General features: G+C 46.7%; 1 protein-coding gene across 16 annotated transcripts in view; it reads left to right on the top strand.

Moving 5' to 3' along the window:
- Nucleotides 1-24223, top strand: part of MICAL2 (microtubule associated monooxygenase, calponin and LIM domain containing 2) — a 203808-nt gene that overhangs the window by 73589 nt on the left and 105996 nt on the right. For all 16 annotated transcript variants that reach the window (XM_088791640.1, XM_074336000.2, XM_074336004.2 and 13 more), the window contains 4 exons: nucleotides 13522-13729; nucleotides 17211-17327; nucleotides 18687-18788; nucleotides 22398-22553. In XM_088791640.1, coding sequence (XP_088647766.1) covers nucleotides 13522-13729; nucleotides 17211-17327; nucleotides 18687-18788; nucleotides 22398-22553 — 583 coding nt within the window. The remainder of the gene's footprint in view (nucleotides 1-13521; nucleotides 13730-17210; nucleotides 17328-18686; nucleotides 18789-22397; nucleotides 22554-24223) is intronic.

Raw genomic sequence — 24223 nt, forward strand, 5'->3', positions numbered from 1 at the left:
TAGTGAGAAGGAGTTCCCTGGCCTGGAAGGCATGTGAGAGATGCTGGGAAGGACTCAGTTTTCTCCTGTCACCTGTGAGGGCTTCAAGCTCCTTTGCTGGGAAGACGTCTATATAAATACACTGGGGTTTATCTTCTGGAGCTGGAGAGCCATATCCAGGTTAGGGACTTTCCTGTATCACCGTCTTCTGTGGATTGGGTACTAGATATGTATCCCTCCCACAGGAGAAGGATCAAGGTGCAATAATTAAATGGATTTTCCCTTGGGAAACTTTAGGATTTGCTGTCACCTCTAAATGCCTTTGTGACGTCTGAGATTGTTTCCTCCACGGGAGCCTAGCTGTTTCATTGGTAAAAGATGAGAAAATCCCCACCTCTGTGCAACTTTGATTCCCTTTATTCTCCCCAAAACTATGCCTCAAAATAGTTTCACAAACAAATTTACATATAGTAGATAATCTCTTCCCTCCATATGTAGTAAGTTCATAGGTACTTCACTGCCTCTCAGCATTTATAGTCAGCCACAGATAAACTGGATTCACGCCAAATTGACGTAATACCAGGTAAAGTTAGGTAAGAGTAGCCGTCAGTAGCGTGGGGCCCAGAGTTGGACAGCTCTGGGTTTGAGATTTAGTTCTACCTCTTAATAAATAAGTGTCTTTGAGCAGTGGGACCTTACCCTCAGTGTCCTCATCAGAAGTAGGGAGATAAATGAGTTCCTATCTCATAAGTTAGTTTCTGCCTCATTTAATAGATAATATGTGTCAAGCCCCAAGACAGCATGTCATGGTAAATATTGGCCGTGATATTTCAGTTAGCCTCTGCACTCATCCTGATTTGGGGTAAAGGTATGATTTGATTTAATTCATTTATTCATTTGGCAACATTCCTCCTGTGGGTTGGGGACTATTCTGGCCCCTGGGGATACAGCCAGGTATCCCCTGCCTTGGTGGAGCTCACGTTCTAGAGGGAGAGACACACAGTGAGCTAGTTAACAAATAAAACAGAGATTTAGTGTTGTGACAAGCACTGTGCAGAAAATGAATAGGGGGATGTGATAGAGGAAATGGGGTGGGGTTGGGACGGTATCTCCAAGGAACGTGATGTCTGAGCTGAGATCTGAGTGGTGAGAAGGCATCCAGTGCAAAGATCTGGGTGAGGGTGTCCCAGACAGCAAGAGTGGCAAGGAAGCTCTTTCAGACTTCCGGAGATACTGAAAATGGCGTCTGGGCTACCATAAAGGCCTTCTTGGACCCCTCAAGGGCAAGGAGTTACAGGGAAGGACACATCAGACAGACTTATCAAAGCCAACGGTTGGGGAAAAGTCTAAAATATTTACTATCTGACTCTTTTCAGAAAAAGTGTGCCAACCCCTGATCTAAAGTCCCTTCTGCGTCGGACAGTGCATGTACCTGTGAGCTCGGGGTTCACAGGGCAACTCACTGGTAGAGCAGACCACAGGCCAGCAGCCTCCTGGGGCCCAGGCTCTAGTTGAGGCTCATCCAACATGTTTGAAGATACCCTGATAAAAGCAGTACGTCTGCCGCCCTCGCTCCCCTCAAAAATTGCAAACCATAGCCTTTGAACTGGTGGGATCACAGCATCCGTATCCCTAAACGGACTGGACCATGAGCTCGTAGAGGCCGGAATGCTGATTTCACTTCTAGGACTCCTCCTCAGGAGGAAGGGAGGGCGGGAGGAGAGGAGCTGTTGGACATGGCTGCCATTTACTGAATGCTCACCATGTCCTGTGCTAGGCTCTTTTATGAACAAGTCTGCGGTTCATTGGCTCCATCCTCGTAACCACCCTAGTTGGTAGGAACTACCCCTATTTCTCTCTTAGCTTGAAGAAAGCGAGGTCAAGTACCTTGAGTGTAATAAGCTGCTGTGCTGTAAGTCACACAGCTGGTAAATGGACTGCCTGTTTCAGAACCCAGCCCCTCACTTCACCGCTGGATGTAGTTTCTCAGTGGTGTTCCGTGGAGGGCTGATGAATCTATTCCTGTTTGCATACCTGGACTAAGCCTAGCCCCCTAGGTGCTATTGGTACAGCACCTCCCTCCGGGGCTAGAGACTCTGAAAGGAAAAAGTGAAGGAGACAGCATACTCTTACAGTGAGTTCTCAGAGCATTTTCATTCTTACCTGCCACCTCCTTCGGGGAACACTCCAGGGCTCTTGGTGGGGTTGTTATCTGGTACAGATTTGGCTGTGGGCTGGCAGAAGTAGCCTTGTGCTCCTTGGGCCCTCACTGGGCTGGCAGCAGAAATAGCTTCTGGGCTCAGGCAAATAGTCTCTCCTTTGCAAACCTCAGGAACCTGTGATGTGGCAGGAGTACCTGGCCTCATGCAGATCCATCACCGGGCCCAGAGTGGCCTTTCTGTAGAGGCCAGGCAGGGCAAGGATGCTATCCACTGATCGGGTCAGCCTTGCCTGTGGCCTTGGGATGAGGTGGCACCGATAGAGGAGTCACAGTACCCAAGACGGAGAGACAACGGGCCAGAAAGGGACAGTGGGCTCTAACACTTGGGAGGAAGGTGGCAGAGTGGGCAATGTGGAAGGAAGGGCTGGATGCTGGAGTCATGAGGACATGGTACTGACCCCTGGCTCTGCCCTTGATTAGCTGGGTGCTCAGAGGCACGGGGAACATAGCAGCTCTGAGTTTGTGTTGGGCGCTAGACGCTTGATTCCAAATGCCTGTTCCTCCTTCCTAACCGTGATGTGAACTTGGACACTCAACTTAACCATTCTGTGTCTTGGTTTCCTAATCTTGGGATGTCATGATGTTTGAATGCATTGACACATAGGAAGCACTTAGATCAGTGCTTGACACCACACAGGCAGAGCTCAACAAATGCCAGCTCTACTGAGTCATGTCACCTCTGAGACTCAGACTGGAAAGGCCATGCCACTTTCACAATGCACATGAGTTAGTGCATTTAAAGCATCTGCTGCAGGGCTGGCATATGTAAGATACTCAGTAGATGCTTCTCTTGACCTCAGGTGGCCCAGGTCATGGTACCTGTTGAGTGGAAATGTTTGTCATAGGGTGGATTGACAGATTGTCATCTGAACTGGGAACGTATAGGTCAGTGGATGTTCCACCTGCACTCTGCCTTTCCTCTTGGATTAACTTACCCATGATGTTGGTCCCTTCCGGGAGTCACTAAGTCCTGGCCAGAAAGGGGAATCCTGCCATTGTTGTAGTTTTCCTACTGGATCCTGCCAGTAACTGCTGCTGTCACAGCTACCACCCCAAATTGGCCTCCAAGGGTGCTGGCCCACCAGGGCCTTCCAAGTACTCTTGCCTCTTTTTACTAATTATCACTGAGTACTTACCTGTGCCAGACTAGTTGTTTGGGATGCAGAGGTGAGCCAGACATGCCTCTACTTTTGAGGAGGTCATAGGAAGTCAGATAGACAGACTTGAAAACTAATTAAAACTCACTGAGAAGTGGAGCAATGGAGGACCACGTGGATACCTCGTCTGCCATCTCCCACTCCCTGACTACCGCCAGTGGTCTCTATGGCCCACTGGTGAAAGGCATGGTCTCTGGAGCCAGCCACCTGGGTTTCAATCCTGGCTCCATCTCTTCATAGTTACAGCTATGAAAATGGCACCATGGGCTTGGGTTGTTGTGAATAAAGGACTGTGAGTGCTGGCTATTATCACTGTAACGTGGGGACCCCTACCTGACTGAGCTCAGAGCTTGTAAAAGCAAAAGCTTACTGAGTGACCAAAAAGAGAAAGTGATAAAAATGGACTAGTCTCTCTATTTCTGGATGCTAGATTGTTTGTGTATCTTAGCTCTACTTTTTTCCCCACATATGGATTATAACTGGCCCTAGAGCTTTTAGCTTTGAATCCATCTGGACTCAGCCCATCTCAGAAAGCTCTTTCCTGTTCCTGCTAAAGGAATGTGTGATGCCTCCACACCCTACTTTGGGGTCTTAGAAGACCATGTGACTTTTGCTCTCCCAAAGGAAGGGAAGGGAGCCAAGACAGCTGGCTGGTCAGCCCCCACCATCCCCCCCACCCACCCCCCACACTGGCTAGAAGCTGCTTGCTGATAGCAACGCACCAGAGCCCAGGGAATAATAAGCCACGGGACTGACCGGAAGGAAGAGCACTGCTAGGGAGAAAACTGATGCTTTAAGAAGTAAAATATGTCGTAAACTGTCCCAGCAAGTGGTATGTATAAGATATGTGCATTCATTGGATGTAAGTTTTACCTTTAAAAAAAACAGCTTGAACAATATGGAACTCTAGTTAATGATATGCAGCCTGGAGTGTTTGGGAAGAAATGTACTGATTCTGCAATTTAGTTGAAATGCACCAAAATACTAGGTAAATTGATGAATGGGTAGAGGGATGGAAGAAGAGATATGTGATAAAACAAGAAAAGTAACATCTAATTTTAGAATCTAGGTGCTGGGTATCTATGTGTTCACAAGAATTCTTTCAACTTTTCTGTGTATTCAAAAAATTTTATAATAAAATGTTGGGGAAAATATTGTAAAGCTGCTAGATTAAAAACACAACAAAAAGCCCACAATGGAAAAATACACAAGCAGATGCTGGAAATATTTATAAACATTTAAAATGTTGTTATAGGTGGATATTAATATGAAGAAATGTAAAACTAGGCCTATATATTTTCTGCAATATATTTTTTTAATATTAGTATATGTATGTATATATACTTTTGTATTAAATATATATACATATGTGTGTGTGTGTGTGTGTGTGTGTGTGCATGTGCATGTGTGTGTGTGTATTTAGGGAAAGAAGGTTCCAGGCAGAAGGCAAAGCAAGTGGAAACCCTGTGTGTGCTTAGTGAGTACATTAATGCTGGAGTGCAGAGAGAGAGGGGAGAGTTGTTGGGGCCAAAGACAGAAGGGAAGTTGGAGGGCAAGGTCATATGGGATGTCAAGGCCATGATAAGATCTGATTTTGAGTTCCGTGTGCCATGGGGTGACACGATCTGACTTTAGAAGGACCACTCATGTGCTGTGGGGGGTTGGACTACAAGGGTCCATGAGTGGAAGCAGGCAGACCAGGTGGGACCTCAGATCAGAGCAGCGGAGGGATGACAGTATCTTGGATCAGAGTGGCAGCATGGAAGGGGTGAAACTGGTTGAATTCTGGATCTATGAAGGTGGAGTCTATAGGATTTATTGGTGGATTGGTTGTGGATTTATTATGGGTTGTGAGAGGAAAGGAATCAATGTTGATTCTAGATTTTCAGTCCAAGGAGCTGGAAAAGTGGAAAGTGGATCTGCATTTACCAAGATGGCAATGACTAGGAGAGGAGCAGGGCTTTTGGGGAGGGGAGGGCTGGGTGATCAGAAGTTTGATTGTGGATCTGTTACATGTGAGATGCTTATTAGAGCATCTGGGAATGTCAGTGGGCTGTTGGTTATAAGAGTCTGGGAGCTGTGGGGTTGGGGATAATTTTGAGCATCATCTACATACAGATGGTATTTCAGGCCATGGAAGTGAATGATGTAAAATAAAGGTCAAGAAGGGAAGTGGACCGAGACAGCCCCAGGCACTCCCAAGTGTAGAGGTCAGGAAGATGAGGGGACCAGCCAACGCACCTGAGCATCTGTGCTCAGTGAGGAGGGGAGACATTCAAGAGAGTGGACCGACTGTTTCAAATGCGGCTACAACTGGTTTCTTTACCTCTAGTGTCTCGTCTCTCTTCTTACCATCTGTGTTACTGCTCTGGAACCAGTTATCCTAAACTAGCAGTTTCATTGTACTCCAACCCCAAAATAACCAAAGGGGGGAAAGTTCAGACCCTTCAGTCAGACAGCCCAGACACTCCACGATCTGGCTCCCGCTCCCTCCCCTGTCTGGTTTCATCCTTCTCACCATTTCTCAGCACCACACTCCCCTTACCTCAACCAGGGCTGCCACTCCCGCCAAACCACCTTCCCCTTTCTCAGCCTAGACCTCAGCGTGCCATTTCTTCTGTTTCTCCAAATCCCCAGCTGCAATTCTCCACTCATGGGCCATCTCCTGCAGAGACACTTTCTTGACCAAAATCACCAACCCATGACTCCAACAAATCCCTCCAGTCGTCACAGGTAGTCCCAAACACTGTAGTGTTCATTGTCTCTGTTCTTCTTCCTTAGTCCCCAAAGGGACTGTTTCCTGAGCCTTCTCCTGCGTCCTCTACCACATGGTCTCACTGGTCCTTACAGATCTTCGTTGAGGAGGGAACATATGAATACTCTACTACGGAATGCCCCCAAGGAAACCTGGAAGAATTAATACAGCATTGTGATCTCAAGCATGGACTCTGGCATCAGAGATTAGGGTCTCACCTGTGGTCAAGCCCTTTAACCTTCCCACGCTCCAGTTTTCTGATCTGCCGCATGGCGGCGAATATGCCTAAGTCAGGGTTGTTCTAGGAATGCAAAGAGATGCATTTCTTAGGGAGTGCTTAGCACAGTTCGTGCACATTATAAGCAGCCAGTAAGTGGTGGCTCTGGCTTTTATGATTGCTATTATAAATACTATGATTACTATTGCTCTTCCTAATAGGCGATGTACAGGTGCCAACAAAGGTGGGACGGAATTGGCGTTGTTGATTACGTACTTTGACATCTGAAGTGAAAGGAGTCCTGGACTCGCTAAGCTGCTGCTTGTTGGTCTCTCCTGGGAAGAGACCACTGGTGGGGGAGCTAAGGGGGGGTGGCACACAGACCCTGACTTTAGGGAACTCATTCTGTGAGGTAGGAGCAGTACCCAGAGACAGGCAGGAGAGCCTGAGGGCTGTACTTACAAGTGTCAAACCAAAGGTCCTATACGAGTGTACTTGCAGGGCCCAGGGGCAGAATGTTTGCAAATGAGACTGTCCCCCAAAATGCAGACCCTGTGTCACTGGTTACAATTGTTCATAAGAGGAGAATACCAGCTCAGGCTGAAAGGGAGGGGCAGAGAGGGATGGAATGTTTCTCAGAAGGATTTGTTTTAAGAGCAGGCAGAGAGAACAGGATACCTTTTTCTATTTCCTTTCTAAGTTTCTGAGGTAGGTAAGTTGTGTGTAACTGTTATTCAGGAATAACTGGGTGTGACCAAGAAACAGGAGAGTCGGACCCGGACAGGGCCACGTCAAGTCAGACGGGATTTACCTCCCCACCCAGAGCAGCCCTTAAAGTCCCCATGAAAAGTCTTCATCTGGCCACCCCCCTTGCACAGACTCCTTCATATGTAGAACCTTAGGTGGTTGCATCTTTCTTGAGCTCCCTCAGCGCAGTCCTGCAGGGTGGGGCTATGAAGCCAAGCCCCCCCATGATAGCATGTGATTAGCCCCTTGGATTTGAAAACTCTCAGCCCTGTGATTCTGAAGTGAACTGTTTTTACTCATGGTAACCCAGTAACAGTCAGGGCCTTCCTGCCTGGGTTTAGATAAGCACCTTATCCTGAGAGCCAGTGAGGCTGGGAAGCCACAGCAGGAAGTGTGGTGGCACGTCCCTGGAACCAGAGCAATGCCCGGGGAGATGGCCTGCGGGTCAGCATGCTGGGAGGACCAGTGCTACCAGGGAAACAGCACCACGCATGACCTTGTGTTACTTGGCTCCTCTCGCTGCCTGGGCACCAGAGAAGGCTTGCACTGTCCATGCCCAACCCCCCCCTTCCTCGCTGCCGTGGCACCTGCCAGAGTGGCTTCCCAGTGTGTGCATGGGCTCTAGCTCCATGTGGCCTGTAAACTTCCATCCCAGGAAAGCAGAACAGTTCAGCCCAGATGCAGACGCAAGCTTAGGCCTTCTGCACAGAGGCCCATGCACTCAGCCTGAACCCCAGCTCCGTTCCGGAGGCCACTGTGCACTCACTTCATTGACCACACCCCCCGAGGTCAGGCTGTCCTGTCAGACAGGCAGTTCCAAGCACGGGCCTGAGGCCCACACTGCCTAAGTTGGGATCCAAACTTGATCATATACTGGTTGTGTGATCTTGGAGACGTTTCTGACCCTCTCTCGCGTCCATTTCTTAGCTCAACAATGGGGATAATAAAGGTACCTAGAGCAAACTGCTGAGCTTTTCTATGCCTCAGTTTCCTCAGTTACAAAGTGGAGATGCTGATGATGGCACGCCTTCACAGGGTAGTTGGAAAGATGAAATGCACAAAGCGATTAGGACTGTGCCTGGCCCGTGGCAAGTGCAGAGTGGGGGTGAGACATTTTGACACGATAATCGTCCTTGTCAATGGGGCGCAGAGCCCAGTAAAGTTAGTTAGTGAACGTAGACCTCACCTGCTTGCTGCCTCCACGTGCTGGCTGTGGCGCTCCACCTCACTGGAGTGTCCGCGCCACAAGCTCCCAAGGAAATCAGAGGCAGAGTTCAGAGCTGGAAATCATGTCTCGAGATTGCCAACCCCTGGCTGAGTCCCTGGGCCCCTTGGCGGCTTCTTCTGGGGACGGAATCCTATTAACATTCCTGGCATGGTCCCAGTACCCCCACCCACTTGTGGATTGAGAGATGTGTCATGTCACCAAGAGGTGGGTAGTGGTTGCAGGACTCCCCTGGGATGGTGCAGGAGTCTGTGTGAGCTGGGGCCACGCTAGCCTCAGGGCTTGACTGTGGGCCAGTCCCCTTGTCCCCTCTTCCCACCCTTTGATAATAAAAAGCTGATTTTTCCATGTGGTGTTTGTCTCTCTCTGCGAATGTGGAAGCCTAAGTACTGCCAAGCTTATCTCTACAATGTACTTCCTGATGGTGTTGGATCTGCCCTGTTCCCCACCGGGTAATAAATTTATGTCGCCTGAGCACACAGATCTGCTGACGTCTGTGATCCTGGTGGCCTTGGCAGACCCCGGCTCCCCCAGCCTGGGTGGGAATCTGCAGACATAAACCCTGATTGACATGCCCTGAGCATCCCGGTTAGGGACGGGGCGCCAGCCCTGGGTGGGCGGTGAGGGTGTGGGAAGATCATTCATCTATCAGCTGTTTATTGAGGCCTCCTGTGTGCCAGGCCCTGTGCTGGCTCCGGGCATACAGAAATGCTGAGCTGGGCATCAGACGGAGATCGTTCCAACACATGCAGCTTAGTTCTGGGGTAGCACTAAGGACAGAGCGAGTGGGAGGAACGCACAGCATAATTTGGGGCTTAGGGAAACAGGCGTTAGGGCCGAGTTTTAATGAAGAATTTTCTTTCCGGGGAATCAGTCCTCAGCAGTGATAGTGCGGCCGGGTCTGGGAAAGGTGGAGATCTGCTTGGGGTGGAGTTACCACACTCTTTGCGTCCGTGGCGTGTGCAGCATCAGTGTGGGCATGCTGGGGAAGCCCTCCTCTCCGGCTCCTCTACGCACGCGTGTAGCAGCCGCCGTTTTCGGCCTCTTGTCAGAACTCCGAGTTCCCATGTTAATCATAACAAGAGTGTTCCGAGAGGAACTGGCCTGGCCCCTGCCAACCGCCTTCTCTCCTGTCTTGATAACATCTGCACCGAATTTTCTCCCTTTATATAATTAGACCCACTGGTATTTACTTTGACTTTAGATTATGGTATGACTGGCGTCTCTGAAATTTCAGGCCCGAAGTATGTGCTGGGGCCCAGGGTGGTGGGAAAACTGAGCTTTCGCCAATGGGATTTCAGGTTTAGTTGAGGGGGTGGGGGGTGAGGGTCAGAAACAGTCCTCTGGCTACTGTTCGCACAAAAAACGCACAGCAGCCCCCCAGCTGGTGGGAAGGCGATGTCCTGCCTCGTTTTGGGAGCAGTGCTGGGTCAGGCCTGGTGGATGGAAGGATGCAGGACTCCCCTCCTTCTCTTCCTGCCCTTGCTCACCCCACATCCTCCCACCCCCTCTCCATCCCTGGCCCTAGAGTGACAGAACTCGGCAAACAGGAAAAGATGCACTAACTATAAAGAAATGCAGTGAATCCAGACTTAACCCCAAAGCCAACCTCACAAGCGTTGGGGTTGGGAGCCTTGCTGTGGAATGCCTGTCATGGTCTGCCTATGTCCGGGCTGTGTGGGGTGTGAGATAAGACGTGAAGCTGGGCTGGGGGGAGTGGGTTCTCTCCAGTCAGCTCCCATCATTTAGGAAGCAGAGGGATTTGCACACCCGCTCCCTCGAGGTTGCTGGAGTGAGCTGTATCTCAGCGGTGACTACATTTCCCCCATGGGGTTTCCACAGACTTTCTGGAAGGTTCCAACCAGTAAGCCACACTGATTGTGGTGTGGAAGCTTTGATACGCTTGTTTGTGCTTTCCCTTTGAGACACTGGAGGCCCCTGCCGGGTGATAACTGGATGATGGAACATTTGCTAGGGGAAGGCGAGTGCTTTTCTGTAAGATAAGGTTTGATCCAGAGCAGGATGGAAATTTCCGGATGCCTCTGCAATGTCTAGCAGTGAGGTGTGGGTGCAGACCTCCTTCCCTCTTGCCTTGCTGGGCTATCCTCAGTTATTTAGACCCCCACACACAACCCACCCCCCCACACACACACAGGTGAACTCTTGCCTCAGGAAGCTGCTTCAGGGGCTGCCCGGGAGTAGGGCAGGGCACTGTGTACAGGTGTTTCTGACTCGTTCTGCCTGAAAACTGTAGTTTTCCTCTGTTTTTAAATAGTACTGGTGCTCCTTATAAGACTTGGTTGGAGTAAAGGGCTTTGGCCCAGTATAAGTAGCTGGGTCATTATGTGTCTTACTTTCTCTCCTAAATGGCTGTAGCTTCCTTGGGCAGGACTCTTATCTTGTTCAACATCACTCTGTCCATTGCAACTTAGCATGGCACTTGGACAAGATCCTGTTTTGTCTCTCCACCAGTGCCTACAGGACCAAGGCCTTAGTACTTTTCCTGGCACTTAAGACCTTCACCATCTGGCTCTCCACTAACTCGCATCCCTTTTCTCCCCTTCCCTTCCCTTCCCACACAATATCCCTCTCTCCCTCAACCTTGAAGTTCTTTCCTTTTCTTTTTGAATGGGCTGAAATGTTGTTTCTTCTTTTTATTCCTGGCAAGCCAGAAGCAGTACAGCATGGTGGGCTCTGGAGTGAAACCACCTGGGTCTGAATCCTGCCTCTGTTCCTTTCAATCTGTGAAACTATGGGCCAGATACTTAGCTGCTTTGTGCCTCAGTTTTTCTTCTGTGGAAGGGGGATAATTATAGTTACTGCCTCTTAGATTTGTTGTAAGGATTAAGAGCTAAAACACATAAAGCACTTACCCCAGTGTCTGGCATACAGTGATGCTCAACACATGTAGGCTGTGATGGAGGAGGGGGAGGGGGAGGGGGAGGGGGAGGGGGAGGAGGAGGAGGAGGAGGAGGAGACGGAGGAGGAGACGGAGGAGGAGACGGTGGTGATGATCATTTTTAAAGATCTCTGTGAAGCCTTTTCCAGCTTCCCAGGCAGGATTAGCTTTTCCCCTTCTGCGATCCAAATAGAACTAGCCACATGGGGTTCTAGTTGTTTGTTTCACAAGTCTGAATTTACCTAGACTGAAAGTGCCTGGGACTAGATCTCAGCATTAAGAATAACAACATCTTTATTAGCATGTGTCAAACTTGGAACCACATGCTTTTTTCTCATTCAATGATTTTATTAAGACCTAACTCACATGCCACAACATTCACCCTTTTAAAGTATATAGTTCGGGCTGGCCGGGTGGCTCAGGCAGTTAGCGCTCCATGCTCCTAACTCCGAAGGCTGCCGGTTCGATTCCCACATGGGCCAGTGGGCTCTCAACCACAAGGTTGTCAGTTCAATTCCTCGAGTCCCGCAAGGGATGGTGGGCAGCGCCCCCTGCAACTAAGATTGAACACTGCACCTTGAGCTGAGCTGCCGCTGAGCTCCCGGATGGCTCAGTTGGTTGGAGCACGTCCTCTCAACCACAAGGTTGCCGGTTCGACTCCCGCAAGGGATGGTGGGCTGCGCCCCCTGCAACTAGCAAAGGCAACTGGAACTGGAGCTGAGCTGCGCCCTCCACAACTAAGACTGAAAGGACAATAACTTGAAGCTGAACAGCACCCTCCACAACTATGATTGAAAGAACAACAACTTGACTTGGAAAAACGTCCTGGAAGTACACACTGTTCCCCAATAAAGTCCTGTTCCCCTGCCCCAATAAAAAAAATAAAATCTAAAGTATATAGTTCAATGGTTTTAGTATATTCACAAATGTGTGCAACCACCATCACTATCTAATTCTAGAACATTTTATCCCCCTAAAAAGAAATCCCATATGCATCAGCAGTCATTTCCCAAACTCCCCTCCCCCATTTACTTGCAACAACTAATCTACTCTCTGTCTCTATGGATTTGCCTATTCTGTACATTTCATGTAAGTGGAATCATACAATATGTGTCCTTTTGTTTCTGGTTTCTTTCACTTAGCATAATGTTTTCAAGGTTCATCCATATGTTAGCACTTCATTCCTTTTTATAGCTGAATAATATTCTATTGTGTAGCTATACCACATTTTGTTTCTTCGTCAATTAATGGGCACGTATGTTGTTTTGGCTGTTATGAATAATGCTGCTGTGAACATTTGTGTACAAGTTTTTGTGTGGACATACATTTTCATGTTTCTTAGGTATATACCTAGCAGGAGAGTTGTTGGGTCTCATGGTAACTCTATGTTTAACTTTTTGAGGACTAGCCAGACTGTTCCCAAGGATCTGCACCGTTTTATGTTCCAACCAGCAATGAATGAGGCTTTCAATTTCTACACATCCTCACCAACACTTGTGGTTGTCTGTTTTTTTTAATATACCCATCCTAGTGGGTATGAAGTAGCATCATATTGTGGCTTTTATTTGCATTTCCTGTGACTAGTGATGTTGAGCATCTTTTTATGTGCTTATTGGCCATGCGTATATCATCTTTGCAAATGTATCTATTCGGATTATCTGCCCATTCTTTAATTGGGTTACTTGTCTTTGTATTGTTAACTTGTAAAATTCTTTACATATTTTTGATATTAGTCTTTTATCAGACATATGATTTGCAGATATTTTCTCCCATCCGTGGGTTGTCTTTTCACTTTCTTCGTAGTGGTCTTTGAAGTACAAAAATTTTTAATTTCGATGAAGTCAAATTTATCTCTTTCTTCTTTTGTTGCTTATGCTTTTGATGTCATATCTAAGACATCATTACTTAATCAAAGGTCACAAGGTTGCACCATAAGCTTTTGAAAAGCAATCTTATTTTCAATAACCCTACAAGGAAAGAGTAGCAGATGCATTTCACAGCTGAGAAGACTAAGCGGTCAAATGCCAGAGATTTAATCCCAGTTCAGTCTGACTCTGAACCCCACGTGTGTCTTACTGTGCTTCCCCCCAAGTTCCTTTACCTCTGTGTCCCTCACAGGGTTTGGCACAGTGCCCGGTGCACAGTAGGCCCACAGGTAATGTGCATGGGATTGATGAATGGCAAGTCCTAACAAGTGCTTTGTTTGCACTTACTTGATTTAGGTGGTTGGGGGTATGCTCCTCAATTACATTGTTAACAAGGAGTTTGTATCTACAATGCTAGGGGTCACTGAGTGTCTCTCTCCTCTCTCACTTCTGTAGTGTCTCATCGTTGGGGGAGGACCATGTGGTTTGCGCACTGCCATTGAACTTGCCTACCTAGGGGCCAAAGTGGTCGTGGTGGAGAAGAGAGATACCTTCTCCCGGAACAACGTGCTGCACCTCTGGCCTTTCACCATCCATGACTTGCGGGGCCTGGGAGCCAAGAAGTTCTATGGGAAGTTCTGTGCTGGCTCCATCGACCACATCAGTGAGTAGAGCCGATGAGGCACCCCATGAGGGGAGGGGCTGACCCTGGGTGGGACACAGTCTCTCCACATTGAGGAGTCCCCAGCACGTTCCATATTGCAAGTCCCTCAGGGCTCCACACTTCGAACTGGCAGATATTTGTGCCTTGTGCCAGGCCCTGTGCTATGACCCACCAGGCTGTAAACACCGTGAGGTCAGAGACTGTGGCATGCCTTGCTCACCAGACTATCTCCAAGGCATAAAAAAGTGCTTGACACATAGAAGTTGCTCAATAAACTTCTGTTGAATGAATGAAGGATGGAAAACAGAGGTAGAGGTAAGTAATATAGTCTGCCCTCTCAGAGAACTCCCTGAGAGTTTTGTCAATAGTAAAATGTGCTTTAATAGAGTAGTCAGACTTGCTAGAGGAGTTCAGAAGAGCGAGCCGCAGAAAAGCATTAAATGGGTCAGGTTGTTGAGGGCCTCTTGGGCAGAGGAGTTTGGACATTGTGTTGCTGGTTCTGGAGAACCATGGCAGACAAATGACACAGTTGAGAGATCTGGTACCAAGTTTTCTTGAGCTTTAGAAAGAGAGGGGGCATCATGATGGGGGTTTATCCAGAAAAGGAGAGGAAATAGAGGACATGGATTTCCAGTCCTGGGCCATTCCTGGATGCCTAGGTGGGGTGAGGTGAGAGCAGGCACACTTCTGCTCCAGAGTTCCTCAAGCCTGGGTCTCTCAAGGCAAGATCTGCACAGACGGGCTTCGGGACAGCTGCCTCTCTCCTCACCCTGTGCAGGAGGAGGTCTTCAGCCATTTATATATAGTAACCATTACCCGAAAGTCAGGGGGATTAATACTATGGGAGAGTTCAAGGATTTGAACAGACTTGGGTCCAAAATCTGTCTTGTCCCTTTTCTGTGTGACTTGGATCAAATTCCTTACCTTCTTCAAGCCCCAGTTTAATTTCCCATAAATGTCATTAATGCCTGCCTACCAGGATTGCTGAGAGGATTAAATAAGGTCAGCTCATAATGTACTTATCACTGTGCCAGGCACGTAGTACCGTGTTTCCCCCAAAATAAGACCTAACCGGAAAATAAGCCCTAGCATGATTTTTCAGGAGGACATCCCCTGAACATAAGCCCTAATGTGTCTTTCGGAGCAAAACTTAATACGCGACCCAGTCTTATTTTCGGGGAAACCCGGTAGGTGCTCAGGAAATGCTTTCTATCCAATGGTGTACAGTGAGCAAAAAGCAGCCAGTGTGCCCAAACTTCAGAATTCAGAGTTATAGTCTCTCAACCCATGGGTGGGAGGGGAACCCTGACGGCCATGTTTTATGAGGACCAGAACTGATGGGAAAGGATGGGGTTCAAGAGGGAATGACTGGAAGGAATTGTTAGCCACATAAGATATAATTTAGTTCAGATACAGGAGAACTTACCAGCAGTGGCCCCAGAGTTTATTCTGCTCTGACATGAGAAAATTCCAGGAGTCCTTTGGAAAGTAATTTGGATCTGCCCAGAAAGCTGCAGTGTCAGCTTTCAGGATATAGTCTACCACCCACAGAAGAATGTATATTGGTTACCAATTTAGAACAATAACATTGAGCACCACTTTCTCATCAGGCTTAGCTGGGCACCAGGAAGTCTTGTGAGGGCCCCAGGCCTGTTGGGCTGCCTTCTAGGCCAGGAGCCCCTCTCTGCCCCATTGGTGGGGTTCCCATTTAACCCCTAGTCCTTGGAAATATCCCAGTGTACAGAAACACTGGCAGGATTCTGGAACTGAGATTCAAACATTCAGAGTGATCATTGTCAAAAGCACCTCCAATACCTGTGAAAAGAGAGCAGGGAGAATTTATTGAGCACCTATTATGTGCTGGAACCAGATAGACTAGGAACCTTGAAACTATAAGGAGAGGCCAGGCTTCCTCCAATGCCTGTTTCCAGGCATTGGATTCTTTAAGCCCCAGCTGATTGGCTTCCTTTCAGACCGACCGTGGTCTCCAGCCCCAGCTGTGTCCCGAACTTCAGCATTGCTCAGCAGTTTTCAACGTGTCCTGTGTCTGCATCTTCCTCCAGTTCCCACCATGGCTGTTCCAAACCTCCACCACAGCTTCCTCATTCTTAACAGATGCTCTCCTTCCTATGCTCTGGGGATGAGAAGAACTGGGGGGCACTCCCCCTTCCAACCCCTTCTTCTTCCTCCTGCATTCACCTCCATCCAGGACCCCATTCCTTCCTGTCAACCCAAGGTCAGAGGCAGAGCTGGCTACCTCCTCTCCAACTCTAGTCCCTCTTGGATTCCTTTTCTCCTTTTCACCTGCCCCATCACTTAGTCTTCCTGCTCCTTATCTCACAATGCCTCTCCAGTCCTCTGTTATCTCTACTTCAAAGTATTTATTCTAGAAAGAAGAGATGTAGACTTTGTCTATACTATCCATTCATGCCTCCTTCCATTGCAGTCTGATTTCTCCCCCGCCACTGAGCTAAAGAGATTTTCACCAAAGTCTCCAGAATCTTCCTAACTCCCAAGTGACTGACCTCCTTTAGTCTTCATATTCCTTAATCTCTTTGTGAGAATTGATATTCTTGGTTCCTCCTCTCTTGGCTTTCAGGACTGTTCTGCCAGTCCTCTGCTCCCCAACCACCATGCCCTGCCCCATTCTGTTTACCTGTGTTTCCTCCATTACTGGGGGTGTTCCATATCTCCTGGGCCTAGCATAGCACCTGTCTCATGGTAGATGTTCAATAAATGTTACATGAGTGAAGCCCATAAAACGCAGAGACCCACAGAAAGTTTGAAACTTTGTGCTCTGAAGAAAAATATTTGGAGGCATAGCCATTTGTGCTGAAAGGCAGGGAACAAAATAGAGAAACAGGGTGCCACTCATTGGAGGAGTTTAGGATAGTGGGTAGGAGTCAAGAACCATAAGTCCAGCTTTGTGGAGATAACTCCCCCACTCACCCAGCCCCGCCTACCTTCTCCTTACCCTGATGGCTAAGAGCTTAGGCCACGTCCCACACAGAATGAGCCAAGTGATACCTGATTTTACTTATGGCCCTTTATTTTCTCTCTCTCTGTTTACTCCTCTTCCCATCTTTATCTTATCAAAACCACCACCCAACTCAGGAAGGACACAGGAAAGAGACAGCCTCTATCCTTATAGCATTATCTAACGACTAGAGCACAGTCTTAGAATCAGACAGATCTGGGTCCACATTCTAGTTGGCAACTGTGTCATCTTGAGCAAGTCACTTAGCCTCATTTAGCCTCAATTTCTCATCTATAAAATGAAAATAATTATCCCAGAGGGTCACCATAAGGGTGAAATGAGAAAACAGAATGTTTGGCACACAGTTCACTCTCCATAATGACCATTATTGGTGTGCTGCTATACTCAGAGCTCACTGAGCAGTGACTATATAATGTTCTGTATACAAGAGATGCTCAGACATTGCTATTGACAGTCACCTCATTTCCCCCTCCTTTCTAACAGGTATTCGTCAGTTGCAGCTCATCCTATTCAAGGTGGCCCTGATATTGGGAGTTGAAATCCATGTGAATGTGGAGTTTGTGAAGGTTCTAGAGCCTCCTGAAGATCAAGAAAATCAGAGTACTGTATAATTTTCCTTTTCTGTCTAGAAATCAGTTATTGCAAAATGGAAATCACATTTGCAACTCTCAGAGGATGTTTCTGTAAGAGTTATTCGTATTGGGGGCATAATTCCATCAAAAGATATTTTACCTTTTTTGACCATTGCGGTCACTTTAGGTTTGCTCTTCACCTCCCAGGGGATTTATTAGTAAGCCATTAAACCTGTAATTTGGTTACCCTGCCACTAGGAGGCGGTATTTTGTCAAATGAAGTCTAATCAGGAAGTAGGATAGAAGGCATAGATTTGGTTCACGTGAATGAAATTCATTCACGTGCTCTTCAAGCTATGCATGTACACACATAGATATGTGGATACACTTGTACCTATATGCTGTGTTTAAAATCCAGTAAAGAAAGTGTAGTTTCTAGACCAAATGTGAAATAAATGTTCAAAATATTATTTGGTGTATAATATATGAAAACTTTTTGAACTATAATTTGCAAATCACAAAATTCACCCATTGTGGTTATGTCTTATTTAGTAATTTTTGTTCCTTTTTAAAAGTATGTTTTTGTAAATTCTGATCCTTATATACACCGTGGTCAGAGAGTGTGTTCATGGTGCCTCTGCGTCTTACTTATCGAAATCTTCTCCTGCCTGGGCAGGGCTTTCAGTTTTGAGCCAGTTTAGTGCCACAGACCTTGGTAGCTTCACACTGATTACAACTCTGATTTCTCCTGTCATCTGCCCAGAATATTGAGAATTTAGGGAAGGCGTTAGTTGGCTTTTGTAGCAGGGCATCCATTATTTAACTTCCAGAGACCTGTGTGCTCTTACCTTTCCCAGACCTCTTGTGGATGTGAAATCCTAATTATGAGTAATCAGCAATGTTTCACCTAAAAATGGTTTCACAGAGTGTGTGCTACACAACAGAACATTTTGAGCAGAATGAAATAAGAATTCAAACTGGTTTCATTACACATCCTTTGGGGTCTGTTTAGCAATGGGAGGTCACTGAAGAACATCAGGAATTTGAAGAGAACATGGTAGAATCTATTGAGAAAAGTAAGGCTCAAGTGAGACTGGTTTGAGAACCACTGAGGATAGACTCTCCACTTTTATAGAAACCGGTAAAACCAGGCATGGAGTTGGTGCTGCTGGTTTACCCTGTTCTGCATTGAACTGAAACTAAAGCCAGAAGGACTCCAGATTTGAATGTGAATCTGGACCACTCCACGTCTTTCATCTGGAGCCTGTGTCTGGCGTGCCAATACCTGGTGGCATTGCCTATTTCTCCTGGGTAACACAGAGGGGGGTGTAGTCACCCTCTCTTCCCACCTATCTCTGCAACTCACCTCATTTTTCTGTCCTGATAGAAATTGGCTGGCGGGCAGAATTCCTCCCTGCAGACCACTCTCTGTCAGAGTTTGAGTTTGATGTCATCATTGGTGCCGATGGCCGCAGGAACACATTGGAAGGTAATGACTCTTTTTCTTAGGGCTGAGGGTGGGGAGAAGGGAGTGGGAGGGGGTGTGTCTGGAACGGGGTGGAGAAGAGAGGGCAAGATGACAGATGCCAGAGCTAGTTGAAGGTCTTGATAGAAGGGCAGACAGCCCTCTGATGCCTGAGGCTGAGCATTTAGAGAGCAGCTATTTAATTCTCTCTGAACTTCAGTTTTCCCAACTGTAAAATGTGCAACATAGAATGCTCTTAGAGCATTGTTATAAGGGTTGGAAAAACACTCATGTAAAAAATGCTTTATAAAGTGCCATGGAAATTAAAAGGGAAAAAAACCGACATACATTTGTTGAACACCTGCCAATGTACAAGCCATAGTACTAAGCACTTTCACACTTGATCTAACTAAGAGAAGCACTTTTTATACTATTAATGGAATTGGTTTACAGTCAACTATAATACTCCAGAAGGAGGAACCCATCTCTTTTCATAACTTTTAAGCACCTTCACTGCTGGGCAGTTTTGCCCAAACTGTCAAAGTGCAAAAACCATGCTTCTCTAGGTTCTCAATTTGAAAGCATAACGATGTTTTCTTGGGGGTAGGATCTAGTTAGGTTGAGAGAGGTGCCCAGTTGCCAGGACATGCCTTCAATCACCTCCACCCCAGCCCCAAGATTAGCTGATACATAGGTTGTATTAATTTGCACTAACTGTACTAATTTGAGACATGGATTGTGCATAAAGTAGTTCCACATGTCATTGCTTCGACTGGGGACAGGTCTGCTTTTCGAGCTTGCCCTGCTCAAGGGCTGCAGTCTGCAGATGTCTGACTGGGAAGGCACCTTCTCTGAGGTACCCTGAAATGGGGCTGATGTTAGAGAATTCAGGATGTGAGGTGGGCCAGCCAAGCCCCCTCCCACTTGTTATGCATCCAGTGCTTTTCCTCTCATCACTTCCTACCTACTCCCTGCCCCCTGCCATCAACAACCAATACCTGACAAAGGACTTTTAAGCTGCCAATCTGAATGTTGCGCTGTTAGTTTATGGGGCTGTTTTGATGGCTTGAGGAAACTGTAAGTCTGAATATTTGAAAATCCAGGACCCATGCTCAGCTCGAGTATAGTTTGGCTTTTCATGAACATGAAAAGAAGGGTGAGAAGAAAGAGAGCCATTTCAGCATCTCAGGACCAAAACTGTAGACTAGAGCAGGGTTTCTCAATTGGCACTATTGACATTTGGGGCCATATAATTCTTTGTCTTGAGGACTGTCCCCAAGACATTGTAGGATGCTTGGTGACACCCCTAATCTCTACCCACTAGACACCAGTAGCAACCCCAGTTGTGGCAACCAGAAATGTCTCCACATTTTGCTAAAAGCCCTTCCTTGGAGGCCAATCACCCCCAGTTAAAAAATAGCAGAGAATAATGGGCATTTCTTTCTTTCTTTCTTTCTTTCTTTCTTTCTTTCTTTCTTTCTTTCTTTCTTTCTTTCTTTCTTTCTTTCTTATTTTTTCTTTCTTTCTTTTTTGGTTTCAGGAGTACAAAACAATGTACTAGTTAGCCATTTCCTCCCTCATAAAGTGATAACCCCCCTCCCCAATCTACTACCCCTCTGACATCGTATATAGCTGTTACAATTCCATTGACTATTCCCTATGTTGTACTCCATAACCTGTGACTAATATATATATATATATATATATATATATATGTGTGTGTGTGTGTGTGTGTGTGTGTGTGTGTTAAATTATAGCTGACATACAATATTATTCAGCTTCAGGTGTCCAGTGCAGTGGTCAGGCAAATAATGGGCATTCCTGACCATTTTGACTAAGGTCTCATGAAGAACAACTTAATAGTATTGAATAGAAACCCAAGATTTTTAGTCAAAGGCATTTTTGACAGAGGAATTTGGGAATCAGCATGAGCTTGATTGCGTGGTGAGGGAATGTGAGAGGAATTCCCAAAGGTGTCTGAAGACAAAGGTTAAGGCCAGTGAGTCTGCTAGTATGATGAGTGCCTTGAGTTAAGTAAACAACAGTGTCTGGGTCAGACGGAAAATTCAAGATGCTGAAAAGAATTAGAAGATGGTGCACTGAAATGTGACCACCTGCTACTTATTTTCTGTGTGACCACCTGCGAGATTATGATTTATAATAAGGAATATATATTGGATCTTCATCCCTTTGTGGGACAGAGCTCCCAAAACCTTTGGAATTTCCTGATAAGAGCAGTGGGAGCATCTTGTTACAATATTTGATCTCTCGCTCTTAGCTTCTAAAATCTCTGCAGCGCCATAAAGGTGAAATGGGTGTCTTGTTATTCATAACAAGCCCCTTTCCACCACACCTGAGTGTATGTTAATAAGGTGATTTTGGAAATCCCCTAAAGATGAGGCGGGGACTGGTTGCCAGGGGAGCCAACCACGTGATTAGAGGCTTGTTCAGTCCCGCCCCTGACCCCCTGAAAGGGTTGTGAGGGTGGAGTAACATAGCAAATGGCCAATGATTTGATCAGCCATGCCTAAGTGATGATGCCTCCATTAACACGCAAAAGGAAGATGGTTTAGAGAGCTTCTGTGTTGGTAAACAAGTAGCTATTTAGGGAAAGTGGTGTGCTCCAAGGGGGGTGGAAGCTCAGAACCCTTTCCGCATACCTTGCCCTATGCATCTCTTCATCTGACTCTCCCTGAGTTATCTAGTAAGTAAAATGCTTCTCTAAGTCGTGAGCTCTAGCAAATTAATCGAACCCAAGCAGAGGCTCCTTGGAAACTCCCATCCATAGCTGGTTGGTCAGAAACATGGGCTTGCAATTGGCATCTGAAGTGGGGGGCAGTCTGATGGTACTGAGCCCTTTACCACTAGAATCCGATGTCTCTGGGGAGACTGTGTCAGAGTTGAGATGAATTATAGAACCCCCAGCTGGTGTCCTAGAATTGCTGGTTGGTGTGTGCGTATGGGGAGAGGGGGGTGGAATCCACATTGTAATTGGGTACATAGTTCTTACCACCATTAGAAAGCAATTTTAATGTAAACCATTGAAACCTATAAGAACCCCAAGGAATCACTGTACTAAATTAATTGCAAGTTAGAATGCCATCTATTCATCATACAATTACTTAGTGTGTACTAAGTGCCAGCCATTGTGGACCTGAGATAGAAAGAAAATTTGTTCATATTCCTGTTCCACAGGAATTCAATTTTATAATCCTACTTTTCAAAGGAAAAAAAAAACATGAAAAGTGCTGACAAAGTAGTTTAATTGTCTAAGTTGCAAGTGCATGTGGGTCTTTCATGAATGTACCTAGCCACAATGCCTAACACATCGTTAACAGGGTGACCCTGTGATTACCTGTTGGAGAACATTGTTTAGCCTTTAGTTTGTCAAAATCTAACCATGATAATGGGTCCTGTAGATTTAAGAAACGGGACAAGTCCCACTGATGTAGAAAGACCTCTGGTGATGTTTCTTCCTCGCGTGCAAACCTCGGCGTTTCTGCCTGCCCCTGTTCTCTAGACACTCAGAATTCTGGTTTCATTAGCGTCTGAGAATAGTTTTCTCAGTAATCTTTTTCAGTTTGCCCACCAAATCCAGAAGAAAGACCCACGTCTTCCCTTTTCCTCATGCAGGGTTCAGAAGAAAAGAATTCCGTGGGAAGTTGGCTATTGCAATCACCGCCAACTTCATAAACAGAAACAGCACAGCTGAGGCCAAGGTGGAAGAGATTAGTGGCGTGGCTTTCATCTTCAATCAGAAATTTTTCCAGGACCTCAAGGAAGAAACAGGTGAGACCATCACCTCTCTCCAAACCAGGCCATTGTCCACGCTTCCTAAAGTGACCCAAGGAGCATCTGGCTTTTCTAGCTCTTGGGACTGGGAGACTCAGTCTGATGAAGTGGAAGCAGAGATTTCCCCTTAGGATAATGATGGGCAGGATTCCTCTGAGGACAAGAGGGCTTCTTGAGGGCAAGTTCTCCATGTTGTTCATGAATATAGATACACATTTATTTATTCAGGAGACAGTTACTGAATGCTCATTGTGTGCTCGTACTCAATGGTGTGGGATATAAAGTCGTAGCAGACACGGTCCCCACCCGAGTGGCTCTGTCCGGGGAGGGACACCCACATTAACCATGTTAATGCATGCTTGTTGGCATACGGCCAGAGGTCAGCATGAGACTCAGGGAGCGCTGTGAGTGGGCAGCCAGTAACCTGTGAGTGGTCCCTGGAAAAGCGTAGGTGCTTTTGTGCAGTGCGCTGCCTGCCCTTCCTCCTGAGGGTGTCCAGAGAGTACTGGGGAGCATGACCCTCACCCAGGGGCATCAGTTGTCCCCCAGGCGTGGGCCTTGAGGAAAGAAAGTATCCGTTTATTTATTCAACAAATATGTATTGAATGCCTACTGAGTGCCAAATGCTGTTCAAGGATGTGAGATAGAACAGTGGCCAAACCAAAAAAACCCCACTCTTAGAGCTTACATTCTATGAGGGGAGAAGACCGTCATTAAACAAATAACTAACACGCCAAGTGGTCTATAAGGATGGTGGGGGGAAATAAAGCAGGGTGAGAAGAAAGTGAGGGATGAAACACCTGCTCCCAATTAAGTAAATTCCAGATTTTTTTTTCGTTTTTAACTTGATTTAAAAATTTATATTTCTCCTGGAAAAGGCAATGTAACAACAGTGTTAAATCTTTACACTAAAAATAGATCATCCACACCCAGCACCACCTAGCTCATGAATAGTCTCCTTTTAGGTAATTTTCCACCTGCATCCTTTCTTTTTACATGGATCTAGTAGCTCTCATCATAGTGCAATTGTAATGCAGGGTCTCTGGTCCTGCTCTTGGCGGGTGGAGACAGAATATGGTGAAGCTGAAAAGGAACACGCACGGGGCCATAGATGGGGAGTCATACCACTATATTCTCGCTGGTGGCTGGTCAAGACACAAAAGCAAACATCTGCCAGGACCCCATCGAGGGGTCTTCCTGCACCCCAGTCTAACTGGCGGCTGGATGAGAGACAGGAAGTAGGATCAACACTATCCACAATCCGCTTGCTAACCACACTTGCTAGCCGCAATCTGCGCTTGCCAGCTCAGCCACAGCAGTTATATTAGTAGCTAATGGCTCACTGGTTAAAGCTGATGGCCAAATAATTACAGCTGATGGCCATCTACTACCTGAGCCAGCACCTTTCCACGTGAGGTCGAGAGCCTGGAAACCGCTCTCCTGGCTCTGTCCCCACAGCAGTACTCCTTGCTATTCTGCTTCTCTCATGTAGTATCACATTTTAAATACTATCCATATTGCAGCCTAGTTCTCCTGATGGTTGGTTTGGGCACAACAGCTCATTAAGTGACTGTATTGTCACTGCTTAAGCATTTAAACCATGGGTGGCAAACCGGCTGTCCACATGTTTTTGTATTGCCTTCAAGCTAAGAATGGTTTTAATATTT

The sequence above is a fragment of the Rhinolophus sinicus genome, chromosome 14, assembly GCF_057876585.1.
Source record: "Rhinolophus sinicus isolate RSI-liver-muscle chromosome 14, RSI-T2T, whole genome shotgun sequence".
NCBI lineage: Eukaryota > Metazoa > Chordata > Mammalia > Chiroptera > Rhinolophidae > Rhinolophus > Rhinolophus sinicus.